Source organism: Lissotriton vulgaris, chromosome 2_2, assembly GCF_964263255.1.
Source record: "Lissotriton vulgaris chromosome 2_2, aLisVul1.2, whole genome shotgun sequence".
In the NCBI taxonomy this organism is placed as follows: domain Eukaryota; kingdom Metazoa; phylum Chordata; class Amphibia; order Caudata; family Salamandridae; genus Lissotriton; species Lissotriton vulgaris.
The window spans coordinates 220,644,155-220,668,022 of record NC_141688.1 but is presented as its reverse complement, the minus strand read 5'-3'; the positions used below and the strand labels follow the sequence as shown (position 1 = coordinate 220,668,022).

At 44.0% G+C, this 23,868-nt stretch overlaps 1 protein-coding gene across 6 annotated transcripts in view; it reads right to left on the bottom strand.

Annotated features, from left to right (window-relative positions):
- CAPRIN1 (cell cycle associated protein 1) overlaps window positions 1-23,868 on the bottom strand; it is a 497,978-nt gene that overhangs the window by 275,523 nt on the left and 198,587 nt on the right. For all 6 annotated transcript variants that reach the window (XM_086959577.1, XM_086959579.1, XM_086959581.1 and 3 more), the window contains exons 6-7: window positions 9,036-9,118; window positions 8,062-8,223 (exon numbers count right to left, since the gene is read on the bottom strand). In XM_086959577.1, the coding sequence (XP_086815703.1) occupies window positions 8,062-8,223; window positions 9,036-9,118 (245 nt within the window). The remainder of the gene's footprint in view (window positions 1-8,061; window positions 8,224-9,035; window positions 9,119-23,868) is intronic.

Here is a 23,868-nt window from a genome sequence, read left to right as displayed (position 1 = left end):
GCAACCTTCTTTGGTTGGACTGCTTTCGGTTCGTCGAGTTTCGGTACGACTGGCTTTTTCGGTGCGACGTTCGAGTCGACACCCCTTTTCGGCCGACGACCTTCCATTGTGAAGGCTTACGCGGTACGTCGAGCCTCGGCTTGGCGGCCTTTGGGTCTGCGACTTTTGGTACGATGACCTTGGGTCCGACAGCCTTCGGATTGACAACCTTTCATTTTTTGAGAACATGACTTGGACCTGGAGTGTCAAAAGGCTTTTTCTTGGTATTCGTAGCAGAGTTGAATGCAGGGCTATTGAATTAGTGTCTTGATCTTGGCCAAGGCCTGTTGGCGATGCCTCGACAGGAGCCTTTGTTCTCGGTAGAGTGGGTTTCAGGGGCAGTGTACTCACGGTTCGCCCCTGCGGGATCTGCTAGTCTTCTGAATCGTCCTAAACGGCCACGATCTCTAGATCTGAGTCTTCTACGTCGACGAGCTCTTGGTAGTCGAAAATATTTTCCGGGTCTGGTGCTGGTCTCTGCATCTCTTGCGGCCCGTAGATTCCAGATCGTCTTTTTGGAACGGAATTGGGCACAAGCCAGGCAATCTTCTTTATGGTCCGGTGACAAGCAGTTGTTGCATACTGGATGTCTGTCAGTATGCGGGTACTTGGTATGGCATTGTGGGCAGAATTTAAATGGACTCTAATCCATCGATGATAGGCCCACGTGGCGTCGAAAGGCCCAACGGGCCGCGTCGACGACCGGAGAGAAGAAGGAAGTTTATCCGAGGTAATAGGCACAGAGCGGAAACAATACCGTCGATTCTGAAGCCCTTTTGGCCTTTAAAAAAGTTTTGTTTTGATTCCGAACTTAGAGTGTAGGAAAAACATCCAAACCCAATGGCGGAAAAAAACAATCTGAAGATGGAGAGGATGCCCATGCGCACTGTAGTCAAAGGGAGGAGCCACCTATCTCGTTATACTTCAAAGACTCTTCCAGGACAACAAGGTGCAATCATCCAGACCAAACACTAGGAGGCGATCTATGCACAGATATCAATTCAGCAGCGCACATGCCTCTAACACAATGTTTTATGATAGCACAATATAAATAAAAGAGTATGCTTTTAACTCCTGGGGTCTGGGTGGTTATGTAGGAAGGAAGTATGAAAATAAAGTCCAAAAAAGCTCTGAGTTGGCCACACAGGCTCTAAAGTGTTTCGGTTGATTGGTTGTCAAAATCAACTTCAGGAGGGTTGCACCTTCCAAATCTTTCACTCAAACAAATATATCCTCCTCTTGCTGAACTGGTCAGAAAAGGAATAGATTTAAGCAAGTCAAACCACATTGGACTACCATGCGTTCCTAGATTTCAGAAAATACTGATATGGGTAGGGTGGGCCAACAATTGAAGCTTACATGGCCAAAATGGGTCAATTTTGATGGCATAAATGTGATTGCACCTAGCTGCATTTTTAGACCTTTCCAAGGTATGCAAGGAGGAATGATTTTTATTGGGAGAAGTGTGGGAACAGAGAATAGTACAACATGTGGTACTTTCAATTAAATATTTGGAAAGAAAGGACACATTTAGTAACTGTCCTCTATCTCAATAGTACAGGAAAACCCCGAATTCAGTCACACAAATCACCTCTATTTCTAAACTCTGCATATTTGGCACATTTAAAAAACACACAGGTTTTCCTTCGTATCCATTTTTATTTTTCATTGAATAGATTTGAGACCACATTCACAGAAGCACAGTCCATACACATTGAATAATCATTAAGTGCATCTCAGTTGTTGTATACAGGGCATCCAGTGTTTTTGTAAAACCAACAAGCAACATATACTCCTGTGACCAGAAGAGTCTGATGGATGCAATAAGTTACATTAGTAAATCGGTCATCAGGGCAAAAAGTTTTAAATTAAAACACTTGAGCATCGTTATTTTTAAACTTTAAAATGTTTTAATTTCAACAAGCGTTTTATTTATGTAAACAATGAGAGATCTACACAAATGGCCTTTGATGAATTTTCTCTTTTAAAAAATATATAGCTTTCTGGGTTTAACCATTCACACCTGTTACTTACAGCTGGCTTTCTCCGATCACCGTTTGTGCGTTTGATATAATGCCTCAAGTGGTCAAGAGGATGCCCAAATGTGGGTCATTTGCTCACTGCGTCACTGTTATGTTATTATGTTATTTAATTTTATAAGGCGCTCAGCTACCCAAGGGTTTTCCGGCGGCGCCTGCAGAGGTCAGAAACAAATACGGAAGGAGGCCTATTGATTAAAAACACAAGATGCAGTGTCAATCAAATGGCACTGTGCACGGCAGGCGCTCCTTGAGAGACTGTCTCTAGTTAGTAGTAACAATGTAATATTTTCTCTGAAATACAGTAATCGATAACCATTCTTTGTTCATTCAAACAAAAAAGCGTTAATTTCCAACGCAATTCACTTGTTGATAACATTCCAATCTGTCATTCAAGTGTTCGAAATTCTGATAAAGGCAAATTCCCAAAATTGTACAAATTGCTTCTTCAATTAATATGGGCTCAACTAGCGATGTGCACTTCCCTATGCATTTCGGGACTCCTGCCCTTCGTCAGGGGACATATGTGCAATCTAGAAATAAAGGAATTGTAATACAGTGTATTAGCAAGTATAGTGGTCCTTCCACTAAAGTACTAGCAAAAATAAATTCAAAGTCATTAATCTGATGGGAAAAAAATAGAACGTGTGGGGTCCCTATTCTATAGTTCGGTTCGTGATGTGAAACGTTTACAGAGCGAGTATACGCGGCATTAGTGAATGCTCGAAATAATACCCAAAAGAAGCTAATTGAAAGTTACCATCATCGAAACACTCCATTGACCACAAGGTGTGCCGCACACCAAACACTATTTCCTATTGATTAAAAAGCCAGGTCTTCAACATCCTACGGAACTGCACAAACTAGGCTCATTTCTTAAAGACAGAGGAAGAGAAATCCACAAAGAAGGCCCTAGGTAAGAAAAGGAACAGCCGCCTATTCTAGATAATCTATATCTAGGGACCACAAATTTTGTCTGACTAGGTGAATGAAGAGAACGAGGAACGTACAGGTGAGCAATAGATCTCAAATATTGGGGGGCCTTACCCATTTTAATCCTGTACATATAGGTGAGGGTCTTAAATTTGATGCAATTCTCCACTTTCAACCAGTGAAGATCGCGAAAGGAACTAGACAGAAGAGAATTTGACAGAGCAGTCGAGCAGCAGCATTTTGAACAATTTGCAACTTGTGAATCACCTCCTTGTTAGCCCCAAGAAAAAGGATATTGCCGTAGTCCAGGCGAGAAGTAATCAAAGCCTGGATGACCGTTCTTTTTGTAGATTCTCGCAGCATCCATATAATCTATTTGAGTAGTCTAATAATGGCAAAACAAGTTGCAGCTATCTTTATGGATTGAGGCCTCATTGAAGGCTGATAGTCAATTACAAAACCCAGATTACAGGCTTGTTTAGTGGGCTGAGGAGTAACACCCAATTCAGGAGGCAAATGTTGGGGGCCCCAAAGTTCTTTATTTTTCCCCAGGATGAGCACCTCTATCTTTTCTCCATTAAGATTAATCGAATTGACTTGCATCCACTGCATGATTTTACTCAATCCAGCTTGAAGAAAAGAGGGCCCGAAGGCTCCTGTAGCAGATAAGACTATTTGGGCATTGTCAGCATAGGAAAAAATTGGAACTATACCTGAATGAGGAGTCCCAATAAGAAGAAAAGAGTTGGCTTGTTTGAGTTCAGGGACGACCTGGCCTGGCAGTTCAGACTGGACTGTTTTTACTGGAGCAGGGTCAAGACTAATATGCATATAGCTGGATACAAACTGGGGTAGAACGAAGGGCTGGAACACTACCAAGCAATTACCAGTGGTTAGACTAATTGCAAGCATTCTTTGCATCACCTTTTGCATGATTTTGCACCAATGGTACGGTAGGTCTGTTTATTCTATTTGAGGCTTCAGAAACTCCTTTTAAATGTGAAAAACACCACAGTTATTCAACATAGGACTATACTTGCAGGTTAACATTAGCCGTTCAGACAAGCAATCAATGGAGAAAAACAGCTCTTGATTCAACTAACCTGAATCTGCTAGGTGATATTGGTTGAGAGGCATGAGTAGGATTGAATCTCACACTGCCATCACACTCCTTCTTTCCATAAGGCAGCCGGTGGCACCACAACATTCCTCACTAGCCAAGACAAACTGGCTAAAGATTACACATTTTTACCATGAAAGTAGATCATATTTTCTTTTCTTACTTTGGATCATGAAATGTCTTTCTTTTATATGAATAAAAGACTATCACAGTGTAAAACAATCAGTTTGTCCTACAGTCTGGATGGATGCTGTTCACAAAAAGGTGCAAATTATATTTCGTGGTCTACATGACAGAAAAGAATTACCAGTCCAACCTATAAATGGGTTTTAGATTGTTAGGGAAGAGAGATTGAGCCAACTTGAAATATACAAGCAAATACTCCTGCAGAGATAACCACAAAACAAGGAAAAAACAGCATATGCAGAGGCTGAATACAGTCGTCTACATTAGATGGATACAATAGTCTCATTAAGCTTCAAATCACATCTTGGGTTCCAATTTGTTCCCTTTCCAGGGTCTTTATTCTACAAGTGGAAGAGAAGCTGGTCTTACAGTCAAACTCTGGCTTGGTGAGCAACTTGATCAGTTTACCATGTAGCCCGTTGTCTCAGTCCTTGACACCTGAATCAAATAAGTTTGACTTATTTTTAATAGTTTACTGCATCTTCATCAGGTTGTTTAGATAACTTGCATATTTGTATGGTAGTTGGCAATAATATCTTGCTATGCTGTACATCTTTATGCTGGTTTAGGATTGTGTTAGACATTATCAACCAAGTCTACATAGAAATGAAATGGAGACCTTAAAAGGCTTTTTTGCTGGCACCAGGAGCTCGACATAGGGCACCGGCAGGTTCCCCGTAAAGCAGTATTCAAAGAAAGCTTGTCCCAGTTAATTTTCTTTTACAGCATGCTTCCTATGCTCCAGAACCACCAATTTCTACAGTCCTTACGGCTGTCAGGACTAAACAATTTCACACCAGCACATAGTATTTATTTATATAGGTCGTAGCAATACCACTACTAGTTTTAACTAGTTTTCATTACCTTCCACATTACTTGGTCAATAAGTGATGTCCTTTTTTAAAAGAATACGGTCTAGTGTGGATGCTAAGCATAATTTTCTGATTGCTCGTATTTTAATGGTTAAACAAGGACTTTCCCTGTTGTGGAATTGAGCAAGGGCCTCCAAAGATTATTTCCCCTGCAGAGTTCTATAGTGCCTAGATGAACCGAAGGTATATGATCTAATAGAGGTCACATTAAAATTGAATCCAAATTCAAAGGACAGCTGGATTTTAAGTAACACTACTAAAAGCATTACCGGACACACACTCCTGCTACAAATTCTATAACAAGCCAAATTCTATGACAAGCTAGATATAACAAAGTACCCTGCTTTGAGTCCACTGTGGTTAGACTGACAAGGGTTGTGGTCATACAGCTTCCTATGATACGCTCTACAAACAAAACAAGCTCAAATACTAATCAAAATCAATTTGTTTTCGGCACTAATGCAAAGAAGGTGGCTCAACCCCAATGTATAGGTTTCTTTCTTTATAACTTAACTTCCGCTGAGAGCTAAGTAGCGTGAACCTCAACATGTTGGGTTTACTTCAGTTCTAAGTCCGGGAATATCAAGGATGAATGTCTACACAAACTAAGAATCAAGTTATAGAACATATTCTAGATATTTGTTTTAAGGTCTATCAGCATTTTCATTCGTTTTTGTATGGTAGGTGCAACTGACTGGTGGAGAGTGCAGAACTCCGTTCCCTCATTTATACCTGTATAACAGAAATCTCCTCTTTCAATCATAAACTGCTAGAACCAAGAACAAGTACTGTCCTTGAATCCAAGTACAATAGCAGGAACAGCTTGGACAACCTGGAAAGCCAGACCACTAACAATATATTCACGGCCTTTTCTGCAGTTTGAATGTTAATCGAAGTAAAGATTGAGATGTACCACCATTCATTTTGAGAACATTAACTTGATTACGCAGCAGTTTATTTTGGCGAAAAGCTTAAGTGATCAAATGAGCCAGAATTAAATTTAAAGTAGAATTACCTTTATTTAAATGCAGGGTTTCAAATCATACTTTATAACTGTAAATGTACTTGAACTACACAAGCACATGCACTTTATCTACAAATACACGAACCAACTGAACAGTGCCAATACATTTGCAACTATTTAACCATTTATTTCAGCACAACTGTTTAAGTCTGGGTAAAACGTACACTACATAAGTTCAATTGTGGAACCAAAAAAAAAAAAAAAAATTAAGTAATGCGTTACAACAGCTAAAAGAATACATTTATTTCTTTGTGTTGGGGCAATTGACAAAAAAATGTAGCAAAAAGCTCTGTGTTTCTAAGTCTCCAAAGTTTGGGAGGGTATTTGAAAAAGCTGAGAGCTCAGACAACAGGGAGGGGGTAAAAACATAAAACTATATTTGTACTCCTTAACGGCATAATTCAAGCAGGGTATGTACGTTCATACGGAGCTTATATTTTCAAAATAAAATGTACATGTAAGCAAAGCTCAACAGAAAAGACGCCTACAATGAGTTTTTAATGAATGGCTAAATATTGATCATTTGCTCATGCTGTCAATTTTAGATTTATGCATTCTTCACCATCGCCTACAAAATTATAGTATCATGCAGTTGGCAAATCATTGCCTCCCACATTTTCAGTTACAATGTGTGCAACTCATTTCAAAGTTTTGATCTACCTAATTTGTAGCCTCAATCCATTTCAAATCGCTCCCAATCGGTTTCTGTCCCAGGTTTCATATTGCAGACCTGGTTCCCATTTAATTTAAGACGGTCTTCTAGCATCTTCTATCAAATGTAAAGGACCCACCCAAAGCTTCATATTGCATTCCACTTTACAACAGAATTGAGTTTCACAAAGAAAATCTAAACGTAACCATATAGGTTAGAGCAACGGTGTGAAGGATATTAACACACGTTTTTTTGTTTTCTATACACGTGGGACGTGTGTAAATGTGCACAAGAAAAGCCTGTTAGAAATACACTCTGTCCCACTTGCCTTAAATTACCCTTTACACCATAATCAAGGCATGTATTTGTACTACAACTATACAATTATAAGGTACTAAATGTTCGAATATAACTACTTAGCCACAATTTGGATGCCAGTGTATTCTAGTTGGATGTTACTTAACATGTTTACATGACAATGACATTTCCCATCATAGCATACGAGAGGCGTTTCAAGCTACCATTACAGTGAATTTGGCACCATTAATTTGCATGAAACATTTGTTTAGTACAGTGACTAACACAATCAGTTTGCAGATACAATCATTTAGAAATGCAGAACAAGGTTTTAGATGAACTTTATCTGGGCCAAAATAAGTCATTACACTTAAAAGCCTGTAAGCCTTACATTAATAATGTACATGCTAGTTGTAGACTCGTTGCATCCCAAAAATGTTAGCTAATTTTTTTCTTACCAATTAAAGGCTGAATATCAAGGCTATGAAGAGAAACAGTGTTTGAATTCTAGGTTTAAGATAATCATATGAAGTAAACTAACACTAAGGAGGAAGAGTGTACATGGAAAGAGAAACAGTACGTTGCGGAGCAGAATACCAGGATACAGAGTGCCACGAAAAACTAAACCCAATTTCTGTGCTGGGTAAACAAAACGACAAAGTTGAATAGTCTTAAATCTTTACCAAGTTTTCGTTTGGGGCAAAGCAGCACCTCAATGCACAAGGTTATTCTCATTGGAGGTGAGAAAGTTTTACCAGCGTAAAGGCAAAAGAATTCCAGCATGAGTAGAACACCAAGATCTTTTCAGATTGTGAATTAATATGGTAATATGTGCCTGCTCAGCTGGCGGGATGCTCCCAGCACTATACAAATAGCATAACCAAAATGTATTTAGCTACCCGGCTCCGCTGCTGTTGGTGCCGCTTCTTCTTCTTGTGGTTCTTCCTCAGGAACAGGGGTTGCATCTTCTTCCTCACACAAACCATTTTGGTGACTGGTATTTGCACTGTCAAAGTAGCCACTCTGGAAAACTCTCTCAATTATTTCTTTAAGGGTTTTGTCTGAAAAAGGATGTAAACATGCATTAGATTGACATATTCAGTTTGTAACCAACAAAAAACAAAAAAAATTGGGAAGTAATAATGTTTTATGGCATACGAAATGGACGCAGGCCTTTTCCAGCAAGGAGCCATCAAAACATTTGTGCATGGCTAGTGTACCATCACTCTAAAGGGGAAAATGTTCATGCATTTAAAGTAACATTTCCATAACTCAAAAACAATTCTTCCAGAGCACTCAGATTTACTGTTCACTTTGAAATGGTGCACGATAAAGAATACAGTCAGAGCATTTTATGCACCAGTGACTCTGAAAACGCATGACGTAGTTAGTGAATTCAGCATACAATGTGGGGGTACATTTTAGTGAGCTAGACTCTAAAATGCTGACCTACTCCATAAAAAAATACACAAAACTGAAAACAATATCTAGAAGTAGGCAACAATAAGCCACAGACAATTACACACTTATTCCAACTGTAGTCACATTCCATTTTCTAAGCCAGTTTCTAAATCTAGTTTCCCATCATTTAGACCGCACCAACAAAAACCCTTTTAACAGTCAGCAACCAAATACGGCTGAATTAGAAAATACTGGCAAAGGGCCCGGGTGAACTGCTGAGTAAGCTTCTGTGTGCAACTCTACTACTGCCAAAGACAGAACAGAACGGTAGAGACAACTTTAGTTACAGTACAACTGTGTCAAAGACAAATCAACAGCTAATGCTAATTAAGTAACCACATATGAAAACAGTCAATGAATGAACCACAGATCGGTTCCTTTTTAAGAACAGGGTCAAGCGTTTTACACTTACAAGTTGTTCCACAAACCGGCTTCTCTTTAGCTTCCAGAAGGTCCCACAGATGAATAGTCGCTTGGTCATACTGTTCATTTAACCTGAAAATTGAAAATAAATAAACAAATGAATAAATAAATCAGCTAATCCGAGTATACCTACAAGTGAAACAACACAATGGAGTTAAACATAAAAAGTCATACTTTCCCCCAAACAATTATTTATTTATAAAGTTTTATATAGCGCAAACTTAAACCTGGAGGGTATGAGAGTGCTTTACATTTAGGATTGTGGCGTTAAATGTTAGTTACAAGAGCAAAGTAAGGTACAGTACACAAAAACAATATTGCGAGAATTCGTGGGGGTGGGGGGGTGGGGGGGGGGAGAAGAGGAGTCCTAGCTAGGAGACAATGCAGCGGTGTGAGATAGTGCCATCTCTCTTGCATGGTATGCCCCACTTTTTGCTGAATTGCTGATGTACTGTGACTGAGGGTGTGCCCTGGGCTCCTGCCAATCAGGTGCCCAGGTCCTGTGCATATGATTGATTTACTCAAGAAAGGCTTAAGTTTTTGCCCAGTTGTAAGAGGCAATATTTGTGACACTAAGATCAATCTATTCAAATACATCAGACGATTAAAACGAATATGCTACTTACCAGTATGCATCTGTTCTTGGCATGTAGGGCTGCTGACATTCATATCTGTGCATAGATCGCCGCCTAGTGTTGGGTCCGGATGATTGCACATTGTTGTCCTGGAAGAGTCTTCGAAGTATCACGAGATAGGTGGCTCCTCCCCTGGACTACAGTGCACATGGACATCGACTCCATCCTCAGACTGTTTTCAGCCATTGTGGCCAAGATGGAGTGAAACTAAGTGAATGACGACCATGCTAGAAGTATATGTGAATTCTGCAGCTGCTACAGACGCCGGGGAGGAGGGCGGGCGATATGAATGTCAGCAGCCCTACTCGCCAAGAACAGATGTATACTGGTAAGTAGCATATTCGGTTCGAGGCATGTGGGCTGCTGAATTCATATCTGTGCATAGAATACATAGCAGTCCCTCCATTAACGGCAGCTGCCCGTGCCAGCTGCAGCAGTTTGGAAAAGCGTTTTTAGAACAGCCTGCCCTACAGCTGCCTGCTGTGTAGAGTGCACATCAACACAATAATGCTTTGTAAATGTGTGTGTGGTAGACCATGTGGCTGCTCCACATGTCTTCCAAAGGAATATTTCCAAGGAAAGCCATGGAGGCCCCCAACCTTCTGGTGGAGTGGGCCCTCGGTGGAATGGTGAGAGTACGCTTGGCTTTCAGATAGCAGATCTGAATACATTTAACGATCCACCTAGCTATACCAGCTTTGGAAATGGGGTTACCTTTGTGTTGTGGCGCAAAGGCAACAAAGAGTTGCTTAGTTTTCCTAAAATCCTTGGTCCTATCAATGTAATACATCAGGGCCCTTTTGACATCAAGGGTGTGGAGCATTCTCTCCGCCAATGACTCAGGATTTTGGAAGAACACAGGTAATTCAATAGTTTGGTTAATATAGAATTGAGACACTACTTTAGGAAGGAATTTAGGGTTAGTGCGAAGCACCACCCTGTTAGAATGAATTTGAATAAATGGCTCTTGGATAGGTAGTGCCTGGAGCTCACCAACTCGTCACAGCGATGTAATCGCTATAAGGAAAGCCACTTTCCATGTCAAGAATTGAATCTCGCAGGAATGCAGTGGTTCAAAGGGGGGACCCATCAGCCGGGTGAGGACCACATTGAGGTTCCACTCCGGAGCTGGTGGAGTCCGCGGAGGAATGACTTGTTTGAGTCCTTCTAGAAAGGCTTTAATGGCAGGCACCCTGAAAGATGAGAGGTTCTGCCTGTTTTGGAGATAAGGAGCCATCGCAGATAGATGTATGCGAATGGAAGCATAGGCCAAATTACATTTGTACAGATGGAAAAGAAAATAAATTATGTTCTGAATAGATGCATCTAGCGGGTTAATGTTGTGGTCTGCACAATAAATGACAAACCGCTTCCACTTTGCCGCATAGCATGCTCTTGTGGTGGGCTTCCTTGCCTACCGGATGATGTCCATACAGTCAGGAGGCAAGTTTAGGTAGCCAAACTCTAAGACCTCAGGAGCAAGATCGCCAGGTTGAGCTGTTGCGGATCTGGATGCTGAATGTCACCATGGCTCTGAGTCAGAAGGCTGGGTGTGAGGCGTAGCCTCTGATGCGTTACCACGGACAGTTCTAGAAACGTGGTGTACCATGGTTGGCGAGCCCACACATTGGAGCAACCAGGATTAGAGTCATCGAGTGCTGCCTGAGCTTGCGTGCCACCAGCGGTATCAGAGGTGCTGGGGGAAAAGCGTACGCAAATTTGCCTGACCAGTTCATCCATATCGCATTGCCCTGCGACTGTGGGTGTGGAAACCTGGCGGCGAAGCTTTGGCACATCCTTCCAAAGCACGACTGCATCTACCACCTCGGTCCGTAACTTGGGAGTGATGTTTAGGTCCAATCTCCAACTGGATGCACCCGTCAATAAAACAGTGAGTACTTGCATGGGATTGCTTCGTATGTTGAGAAAGGTCCTCCCGATACTTCCCATGGACAGTAGGCCAGAGGTGGTGAGGAGTATCATCGTAAGCCGCCTGGACTACTGCAATGCTCTATTTCTTGGAGCACCAGCTACCTTGACAGGAAAACTGCAACGGGTGCAAAATCTTGCAGCCAAATTAGCGCTTGCTCGCCGCCGCGACTCCTCATCCCAGGCATTAAGAGACCTTCATTGGTTACCGATCCTTCAATGGATCGATTTTAAATCTCTATGTATTGTATTCAGGGCCCTTCACGGACAAGGCCCAGTACCACTTCAGAACATGTTTCATTGGTACACTCCGTCCAGATCCCTTCGTTCAGCTTCCGCCCACCTTGCTGTGGTGCCTAAAGTTCTGAGATCACGGCTGGGTGGCCGATCTTTCAGCTTTACGGCAGCCAGGCTATGGAACACTCTTCCGCTAGGATTGAGAAGTATGAATGGCCTTGTCTCTTTGAAGAAAAATTTAAAAACACATCTCTTTCCTAGGACTGTATCTTCCTAGTTCCTAAATCAGTAGGGTGCGCAGCAGGATCCTTTCAGTCAAAGCGCCAGGATACCCGTGGGGTGACAGACACGCGCTATAAAAGATTACCAATACATACATTTGGCATTTTGCGTTCTCCCTTGTGGCGAACAGGTCTATCTCTGGATGACCCCACTTTTGGAAGTACGGGTGGAGTACCGATGGATGTATCTCCCACTCGTGCATTTGGTGGCTGTACCTGCTGAGCAGGTCCGCCATCTGATTGTCCTTTCCCGGGAGGTATTCTGCCATGAGGAATATGTTCCTCTGAATGGCCCACTTCCACAAGCTCTGAGCCAGATGAGACAGCTGCGGAGAGTGTGTCCCTCCCTGCTTCTGAATGTAGTAAATGGCCGTCATGTTGTCCATCTGGATCAACACGACCTTGTTGCACAGATGTACTTTGAAGGCCTTTAGTGCCATGAAGATTGCCATCAGTTCCAGAACATTGATGTGTATCCTCCGTTGCTGTTGCATCCATAGGACCTGCACAGTGTAATGGAGTACATGAGCTTCCCATCCCTGGAGAGAAGCGTCCGTTGTCGGGATGAGCTGTGGCACAGGCTCTTGGAATGGTCGTCCCTTGCAAAGGTTTTGTGGATTCCACCAATGCAGAGAGTTGTATGCCCGACCGCTCACCAACACTAGGTCTTTCAACTGCCCGTGAGCCTGAGTCCACTGACGTGCTAGGCACTCCTGAAGCGGACACATATGTAGTCTCGCAGGCGATCCTCTGGAGAAAGTAAAACTTAAAAATCTGACTAGATCCTACCACAAGTTGTTGTGGAGTGAAAAAAAATCCTATCTTGAACGTCGCATTGATGAATCAGAAAACTCATGTAAGGAAATCTTTAAAATTGTCAAAGACTTTACTTCTCCGTCCCTAGGCACCCCCGCTCAGTCTCACTCAGAACCTTGGCTGATTGAACTGGCGCATTACTTTGTAGACAAGATAACATCCATCCAAGTTTCCCTTGCTGTTTATTCTAAACAATCTAAGGTTGCTCCACCAGGTGCCCTCTCCTCCTCACAACCTGTCTCAGCTCCCACTCTCTGGGAATTCCCCCGTTGAGTCTTGCTTCCTCATTAGACCATCTGACGGGACTGAAGTCGGGCTCACCTCTTGATCCCTGCCCAGTTTCCTGTCTCAACAAAATAGCCCAGCCCTAAATGGCCTCATCAATTCCATCCTTACCTCCTCACTGTCTTCTGGTGTAGTTCCTCGGGCTTGGAAGAGTGCCCTCATTCTTCCACTTCTAAAAAAACCAGCCCTTGATCCCATCGTTCATGCCAACTACAGGCCAATCTCTCTCCTCCCTGCTCTTGCGAAGGTGGCAGAAAGGCATGTGCACAGATCAATCTCTGATTTCATCGAGGAGAACCATCTGTTGCACAACACTCAATCTGGTTTTCGTGCTAATTATAGCACAGAGACCGCATTACTTGAAGTCACTGTCGCTATCAGAGAGGTGTTGGATGCTGGAGGAAAGGCCATGTTGGTCATGTTGGACCTGTCGGCGGCATTCGACACCGTTCCCCATGATACCCTCCTAACACGACTCTGGGAATGCGGTCTTCGGGGGACGGTGTGGAACTGGCTTAAATCCTTTCCAGCCGGCCGTCGGCAAATGATCTGGGCGCCCCCCACACTCCACCGCTATGGCACCTCTGGAAGTAGGGGTCCCTCAGGGGTCTATTCTTAGCCCCCTGCTCTTTAACATCTTTCTGGCCCCCCTTGCAGAGGTGACGGAGTCTTTCGGCGCTCAGATCGTGTCAGTAGGGGTCCCTCAGGGGTCTATTCTTAGCCCCCTGCTCTTTAACATCTTTCTGGCCCCCCTTGCAGAGGTGACGGAGTCTTTCGGCGCTCAGATCGTGTCATACGCTGACGACACCCAGCTCTTGTTCACATATGACAAGAATGAGGTGTTTGACGGGACTCGCATCAGAAGCTGCCTAGAGGCAGTCTTTGGTTGGTTCAGAGGACACGGCTTAAAATGCAACTCCGACAAGTCGGAGCTGCTTTTCTTTGGCTGCGCCACTGAACCAAATTGGAAAAGCTGGTGGCCGCAAGACTTGTTTCCACCTGCAAACGCAAGTGTCAAGGCAAAAAATCTAGGAATCATTGCCGACAATGATTTAACTTTTGGGCCTCAAATATCCTGTCTCTCGGGGAAATGTTTCGGGATCCTTCGGATGCTCAGAAAATTTCTCCCCTTGATCTCAATTAACCATCGAAGAGTCATTGTTCAAGCACTTGTTGGGTCTAGATTAGACTACGCAAATGCCCTCTACCTAGGTCTCCCCAAATACCTTGTGAGGAGACTTCAAGTAGTCCAAAGCTCAGCTGCCCGGGCTATCTACGGGCTCCCCAGACGCGCTAGTGCCTCAGACTTGTTAAAGGAACTGCACTGGCTTCCTATAGCCAAGAGGGTCCTTTTCAAAAGTCTGACGCTGACTTTCAAAGCCCTTCATGATATTGGCCCTAGCTACATCAGGAAACGTCTTGTTTTTTACAAGCCTAACAGGGCCTTACGGTCTGCCTCTTTGTCTAAAATGGTTGTTCCGACCATTAAACGCGCCAGACAAGGCGGCCGCTCTTTTCATCACTTGGCTCCTCGTGCCTGGAATGAGCTTCCCCTTTCTCTTAGACAGATCCCCAGCCTTATGTCTTTCAGAAAGGCTTTAAAAACTTGGCTCTTCACCAGATAGGCCCCCACCTTTCCTTATGGTTTGCAGTTATGTTGCCACCCCCGAAGGACTTCTTCGCCAAAGCGCCGGGACACTCCTTCTGGAGTAGCTGTTGCGCTATAGAGGAATCTGATAACATAACATAACATAACATATGGAGCTGCAGGAGGCCATCATGCCTATCAACTGCATGAACACTCGCGCTGGAAGTGAGTGTTGGGGTTTGAATCGTATCAGCGATTGAATGCTGCTGACCCTCACTGAATTTGGCTGTGCTGTGGCTGCCAGAGTGTTTATCGTCGCACCCAGATACTGCCGTATGTGGGCGGGCTGGAGGTGGGACTTTGGGTAATTCAGTGAGAATCCCAGATCGTGAAGGAGGTGAATGGTGTGGGACACGTGAGCGGCACACTGCTGGGCTGACTTCGCCTGGATGAGCCAGTCGTCCAGATAAGGGTAGACGTGAATGTTCTGTCTCCTTAGGTGCGCCGCCACTGTCGCCAGGCACTTTGTAAACACCCTGGGTGCCGTGGTGACTCCGAAAGGCAAAACCTTGAACTGGTAGTGTTGGTTTTGGATGGTGAACCGGAGGTATTTTTTGTGCGACGGGTGCAGCGGAATGTGAAAATACGCATCCTTTAGGTCTAAAGTTGCGAGAAAATCCCCCTGACTGAGCAACAGGAGTACTTGCTGCAGGGTCAGCATATGGAAGTGCTCCGATAGGATGTACTGGTTGAGGGGTCTGAGGTCCAGTATGGGTCTGAGGGACCCGTCCTTTTTTGGTATCAAGAAGTACAGGGAGTAAACTCTTGTGCCTCTTTCTTCCACAGGCACTAGCTAGATTGCCCCTTTTAGCAGCATGAATAGGACCTCCTCCTGCAATAAGTGCAAATGCTCGGCGGACATAGGACGGTGTCTTGGGGGTATGTTGGGTGGAGTGGATGTTGACTCCAGACAATAACTGTACTGTATAAGCTGTGTGACCTGTCTGTGCTGATGGTTCTCCAGACCGGCAGGAACTGCTGAAGTCTCCCCCCGACCAGTGTTGTGTGGTCGGGGGGCAGTGACAAGGCGTCACTGTTTGCTGGTGGCAGAGGATCTGGAGTTGTTGTTTCCACGACCCCTGCCTTTGGCGCTGTTACCACAATATCCACCTCGACTTTTGTTGGTGTATGTGGACTGTGTGTTGCCTTTGTAGTACTGCATGGTTTGGGAGAGCTGGCCTCTGGAAACTCCTCTAGTGCTTGAGCGACGAAAAGACCCACCCCTGAATTGCTGGGACTGTAAGGCACCCATGGACTTCGCAGTTTCAGTGTCCTTCTAAATCTTTTCTAAGGTGGTGTTAACCTCTGGGCCAAACAGGTGATCTGGATTTACTGTTTGATTAAGGATGGTGGTCTGTATCTCTGGCTTAAATCCTGAGATTCTCAGCCAGGCATGTCTCAGCATGACACTAGTGTTGACAGCCTGGCTATGGTGTCAGCCGCATCTAGTGCACATTTAATTGAAGCATTAGAGATCAGCTTCCCCTCTTGAATAAGCATCTTAGCTGCCTCATTGTATTCATCTGGCAGGTGTTGCAACAGGGTCTCCAGTGTGTCATAGTGTGCCCTGTCATACCTCGCTAGAAGCGCTTGCGTATTGGAAATGCGCCAGATATTGTCCGCTTGTGCTGCCACCCTTTTCCCTGATGCCTCAAACACCTTAGATTCCTTGTCTGAGGGAGGAGCATCACCCGTTGTCTGAGAATTAGCCCTCTTCCGGGCATTCGAGACGACAAGAGAGTTTAAAGGCAACTGTCCTTTAATGTAGGTAGGATCAGTAGGCGCTGGTTTATACTTTCTCAATCCTAGGGTTTATCACCCTGGCTCTGGTAGGTTCCTTAAAAATCTCCCCAGCATGTTTTGAGACACCTTTTAAAATAGGCAGAGTCTTGACAGTTCTCTCCAAGACTGAAAAGGAATCAAAAAGGAAATCCATGTCAATAGGGTCAGCATGGAGCTGGACGTTGTGGTTTTTAGCCGCCCATTCAATGAGGGCATTGAACAGTGCCGAATCCTCCGTAGGTGATGTCTTTACAGAATTAAGTTGAGTGTCTTGTCCAGAATGAGGATCACCTGGGTCAGCACCAGCAGCCCAGGGTTCATTGGTATCATCAGGGTCTGTGTAGACAGGATAGCTGTACTCATCCTCATCATCGCCCTCCCCAGCGTACATGTCGGAGTAAGTGGGCGAGACATCATGAGCCTGTGGAGAAAGTGGTTCCACAAGGACAGGAGTGGAAGCAGAGTCCTTTCTCTTTAGAGGAATCTTGTAGGACTCCATCGGTTGTTCCGGGGCAATTTTTCGCTTGTGGAGGGAAAGTATGCCCGTTTCGGCATCAATAAAATGTTCTTGTTGTTCTTCTACTGAAGATTGCCGATGCTTCAAGGTGGGAACCACCGTCGACAACTTCGGCACCGTGGACACCTTCTCGGGGACGCTGGCCACCACTCTAGGGGTGAAAGCCTTCGGCACCACCTTCGGCGGCAACGTGAAGTGAATGGGCGTCAATGCCTTGTGAAGTTTCTCGACCGGCTACGAAGGTGGAGGATCTCTTGGTCCGACAGCCGAGGCCTTCTCCTTGATGCGCTGTAGGGAGTCCGTCACTTGCTTGGTAAAAGCGGCAGACGGGCGCGCCGAGTCGACGGGATCCTTCGAGGCCCCACTAGGAGTGGACTCTCGGGGTGCACCGCTCTTGGCCTTGTCATGTTGATTCGGAGTCTCGAGAACCTTCGGATCACAGAGTCCTTTGTTGGTGTCGACCGCCTTCGGCGACGATTTACTCGGCTCGACCACCTTGACTTTAGTCTTCGGCGCAGCAGACTTCGTCTCGACGCTTTTGACTTGAGCCTTTGTATCGACAACACCCTTCTGCTTCTTCGGCTCCGAGGCCTTGGATCCGACCAAAGTAATGCGCACTTTCGGTTTCGAGGCAGGCACCAGTGCTGTTGCTTGTGTCGAGACCGTTGGTTTCACTTTCGGCTTCGATTTTGCAGGGTGCGGCTCAATAGTAATGTCCGTGGCCGAGCCGAAGGCGGGGCCATAGAACCCATTGTAAGATCTTGGGTAAGGCCTAGTGGAGATCCCTCGACCTGAGCCTTATGAATCGGTACGGCCCCAGTGTCAGTGCGAGGTAGCTCTTCGTCTGAGCTATCCTCCATGAACCCAAAGGCCCCGTCGTCGTCCCCTACCTCGTCGACGACTACTTCAGCTTCAAACATTTCGGCGTCCGCGTCGTAGTTGTAGTCTACGTCTGAAGCGGGATTAGACAGGTTGTCACCGAAGTCCCGGTTAGCTTCTTCCTAGACATCCCCGGCATCGAAAATGTCTGCAGGCGCAGGTGCAGTGTGCTGGGCCTCCTGGCGCGCAGCGCGCCGATGCTCAAGCGTCTTCTTGGACCTGAAGCGGGAACAAGCCATGCAACTGGCTTCATCATGGTCCGGCGACAGACACTTGTTGCACACCGGGTGGACGTCGATGTGGGGATACTTTGAGTTGCAGACGGGACATCTCTTGAACGGACTTCGGTCCATGATGAACAGTCGATAGGGTCTGAGGCGTCGACTGGGCCCTCCGCGCCGAAAGCACGTGGGTGTATGGAATCCGGCTCGGAACCGTGCTGGAAGAGTTAGGCACCGAACGCAAGACTATACCGACGAAGAAACTAAAGACCTTTTGGTCTTAAGAAAGTTTTTTATCGATTCCGACTACAGGGAACCCAAAGACATCCGAACCCAATGGCGGAAAAAAACAATCTGAGGATGGAGTCGATGCCCATGCGCACTGTAGTCCAGGGGAGGAGCCACCTATCTTGTGATACTTCGAAGACTCTTCCAGGACAACAATGTGCGATCATCCGGACCCAAAACCAGGCGGCGATCTATGCACAGATATGAATTCAGCAGCCTACATGCCTCGAACCTGAAGAAACATTTTGCTCTGAATCCAAAGAGAAATAAAGAAGATACTCTGCAAACATGTAGTTTGGTGTCTAATTCATCTACTATAAGCAATATCCAGGTTACAGTTACCCTTCTCTCTATTACAGAACTAGGGGAGGATCCGGTAACAATAGCAAAGGTCTTAGAAGACTTCGAGATCAGACCAGATTCATCAGTGTCCAGTGGTTTAAGAAGTAAGTCTAGATGGTCACAGAACATCGCCAGTGGCAGCAATATTGAAATTTTTCACAAATTAGTAATTGCCGATCTAGATGCCAATGAAGCCACAACCTTCCCTGGAGGGTTTATTAAAGACAACTTGACAACAGGAAAGGAATGCTTTGAATGATTTCATGAGCAATACAGAGATAACCATCAGAAAAGCAGACAATGAGAGGGGGGAGAATATAGTGCTGATGAATAGGGAAGATGAGCAAGAAATTTATTCTCAGCTAGATAACAAAATTTGCTATGAGTAAGCCAAAATCCTATGTTCTCCCTCAGCATCGCAATCAACACTCATCTGAAACAATGGTATGACATGGGTCTGTTTGATGAAGATGAATATCTTTTCTTAAAAGTATCGCCCCAGATACCCTTGTTTTTACACCTTACCTAAAATTCACAAAGGCCTACCATTTCCACCAAGTAGGCCTATTGTATCAGGCATTGGGGGGCCAACAGAGTGTCTGTCACAATTTGTCGATTTTTTTCTTCAGCCGATTAGGATTAATCTACCATCATATATCAGGGACACACGACATATCCTAAATATTTTGGGCGACATGAAATGGGAAACAGGGATGACACTGGTAACCCTGGATGTGATCTCGTTATATACGAGCATTAGAATTGAATTGGGATTGAAAGCCTTAGATCACTTCTTTTCAAAAAGACCAGCTAGTCATTGGCAACATACACGAATGACACTGGCCATGACAGAATACATTTTGACTAACAATTTCTTCCTGTTTAAAGGAGAGTGGTTTATGCAAAAACAGGGCGTAGCCAGGGGCTCTAAATTGTTTCCAGTGTATGCAAATATATTCATGGTCTGGTTAGAAGAGAAGTTTGTCTGGGGCCCAGGAGCAAGTGAGTGGAACGGATCTATCCTGTTCTAGATGATTGCATAATGATCTGGACAGGATCGGAGCAGGCCCTGGAAGGATTTTATGAATATCTGAACAGCAATGATATGAACATCAGGTTCACCACTAACCACAGCACACTCGAATAATATTTCTAGATGTTGAACTGTATATAAATAATGGATGTATTGAATGCCGAATGTACCGAAAACCTACTTCATGTAACACGATTTTGCATGCGAGGAGTGCCCAGCCACATCACCAGGCGAGAGCTATCCCATTTGGTGAGATGCTAAGGGCTAGACGTAACTGCAGTGAACAACAATTCAATGACTGTATCTGTGACATGGAAAATAGATCAGGTGAGGGTATGATAAGCGGCAGGTAAACTTGGCTAAACAGAGGGTAATGAATGTTGATCGCAGTGTAACCCTGAAGCCTACTGATAAAAAAGTGACTGATGAACAACTTATACCCCAGTGAGTAGGGTTTTGTTACAAAGCATGAATAAACATTGGAAAAAGTCAAGATTGGACAAGGCACTAGATAGACACTTGGGAGCGCGGCCACAAATAACGTACAGAAGGGGTCAGACACTGGGGTCTCTACTGAGTTCCAGTTACCCAAGGTATGAGCAACCTGTGACGTGGCTTGATGAGCACTCAAAGGGTTTTTACAAATGTGGTCACTGTGGCATGTGTAGATGTGCCAAAGATAAAACGAAGAGCTTTTGAATCCATGATGGAAAAGTGTATGGCATAAGAATGAATATTACATGTAGCACAAAATATGTTTATATCATTGTGTGCAAATGCTTGCGAATTTATGCGGGTAGCATGATCCGCATGCTGAAGGAAAATATGAGCGAGCATCTAAGAGCAGTAAAAAACAACGATGTAAGGTACCCAATAGCGGACCATATACACAACTGCAACATGCAAGACCAAAGCAAGAGCTTTAAATTTTATGGAATTGATCATGCGTACATAGACGCACGGGGTGGGAATAGAGAACTTAAACTAAGGAGGCAAGATGGATCATGCGTTTATGGGCCATAGAAGACGGCCTAAATTTTGATCAGGTGCTTCAATATTTTCTTGGTGATTGACTGTATAAATAATTTTAAATGATACTGTAAGCTTAGACATGTTTGTCACAAAGCTTGAGAGGGATCAAGGTAGAGCGTCAGGAATAGAAGGTAGCGCTACATCATAGCATCGAATATTAGAGTTCAAGTGTAGAAGCAATCAACCACAGCACTTGACTGAAATTGCATGTGTAGGAGTATTAACATCAGCAGTGTAAGTAACATGTGGGATGGAACTCCGTGCTATAATATGGACTGACATGGGGAATCCGGTAACTAAAGCGCCTGAAATTGTTACATGTAAGAATTAGGAGGGAGGGAACTTAGCTCTGTAATTTGGCATTTAAGCATAGCAGTATAACTGGTTATTAATTATGGTAATTGTAGCGGTTGATATTAAAGGATGTGTATAGAAGGATTAATATATCCATCAACGCTACTAGTGTAGCTTAATAGTGGGATTTGAACACGTAACTGAAGGAAATTGACCCATTTACAGATGGCGGTTGTATTTGCTGGCCGTTTTCTTTACTAAACAGTTTATTTAAGAGAATCAGGCAGTAGATCGAGGTCAACAGTTATCAAAAATGGAAAAACGGACACTAGTTACACCTTACGGCCATTGGCATAAGGGATAAAGATCAGAGTAGCCTAAAAAAACTCTATGTTACGGTTGGAAGGAGGTGCGGTATATTTGGTTCGTCCGCCCCACATTAGAGTTGTGGCAGTTATCATTGGCTACTCCGAAGTAGTGAATGTGCCAGCCTCACCCGAGGCGCCTCTGGTCTAGGGTGCAGTGTCCAGAGATTTTGAGTGAAAAAAGGTGTTAAGTAAAATGTGCGAAAAAAGGAACAAAGTTTAAAAAGGTAAACAGCCCGAAAGTTCTTTAATGGGGGTTGTTTTTTACCACAATTAAAATTTGGGTGGTACGATCTTAGACCGAGTTACTGGGTCTGATAGTATAGTTAATAAAATACGTCGACATGTTTCAGCTCCTAGGGCCTGGAAGGGTCTGCGGAGCTTTCGTCAGGACTCACAAACATAAAGGTATTGTACTTACACAATTAGTGTAGTCGTATTTTGTGTACAAACACTCTTGTTTAGATTGTGTATTGTTTAGGAAATTTTCCTTCATAATCTGCAATGAGACGGAAAAAATGTACATATATTGCATACACACATACACCTTAAATTCGTTAAAAATGAATTTCATTATCAAAGTTTAGTTAAGTGACATTATCAACAAAACTTCTTGACTTTTACAAAGGCAAATAATGGAGAGTAAAGATGCTGGTTTTTTATATATATATGGACGAAATACTGGTATGATACATAGGTATCTATATTCCACAAGCCTTGTCTAAAGCGCGCGGAAAGGCTGTAAGTATGGTGTAAACACTCAGACCCTGCAATCTGATAGGGAACAGAGCCTAGTCAAAGCAAAAGTATAGCGAGGAGCGGGAGGGAGAACAAGCCCTGTAAATAGTGGTACTTAACAGTGTAAAGCTTATTCAATGTTTTCCTACCTGTAACAAAAGTTACTCTGCTTCACCGGGGTGTCGCTTTTGTAGCCGCATGAAGCTCAGAGCTGTCATAAAGAGCACTCCGTTAGTTTTAAAAAGGATTACTCGTCTTACCGGTATATCTGGATGGTCGGCGCCATTACCCGCGTGTGTGGAGGATTTCGCCTTGTGCTGACTCTGCCCCGGGGTGTGGCTTGGATTGAGAGCACTGCGATTTTTAAAGGTGCATGACGGGTCAAATAGGCGTGTTAGTTTCATTGGGTTTTTTCTTCGTATCGTTACAATGATAGCTTTATTGGTACAACGAAGCTAAGTTTACAAAGGGTCAATGTTTATATTGTTGATATAGTTTCATCTTCAAGCACAATCATGTTGGTTTTTCAGGACTTTTATCAATTTGCAAAACGGTGCCAGGGGATGGCATCGTTCAACCCATGTTCACATGTTTTTAGGCGGTCCACCCACCTTTGCTCTTTTTCGAACAGACGGCGCTCACAGTTTGTATTTTTATCGGTAAGCATTTCAAGCACTGTCCATTGGAGCTCTTCACATGAGTGACCCATCTCAACAAAATGGGCACACAATTTGGTGGTATTTTTCTTCAGACGGATGTTACTTTTATGCTCGCCAATCCTCAGTTTGATTTTGCGACAGGTCATACCAATGTATCTCTTATTGCATTTGCAGGTGATCATGTATATAACATGTGACGAGTTGCAATTCGTATGCTGACGTTGTGTCCATACCAATTTCTCCGTTAGCTGCAGTGTTTTTGATACTGTGGTAGTTTTACAGGCTACACAAGAGCCACACGGGTAGTGGCCGGTTACTGGATTCATACTGACATCCCTCGTGATGGCTTGTTGTTGTTTTTTCAGAGGGCGGGTATGGACCAAAACGTCTTTGATGTTCTTTGTTCTACGATTGGCAAACCTTGGCTTTGGCCAGTTGAAGACTCCAGTATTCAGGATATGCCAGTTCTTATTTATCAATTTGTTTACTTCATATGTTGATGGGCAGAAGGTGGTGACACAGGTCGTCAAGTCCTGTGTTTGTGCCTTAGGGTAGCTTTGTAGAAGGCACTCCCTCGGTTGATTGCTTGCTCTCTTTTTACAATACTTTATTGTTTTTGCATTGTAGTTTCATTTTGACAGTTTCAGGCTCAGCTCTTGTGCTTGGATCAGATAATCTTCTTTCTTACTGCAGTTACGTTTTAACCTGAGAAATTGGCTGAAAGGAAGATTGTCTTTAAGTGGCTTAGGGTGGTAGCTCTGATATGAGAGCAAACTATTTTTGGCAGTAGGCTTTGTGAAAGTTTTAGTTTGTAGAATGTTGTCTTCCACAAAGATTGTGA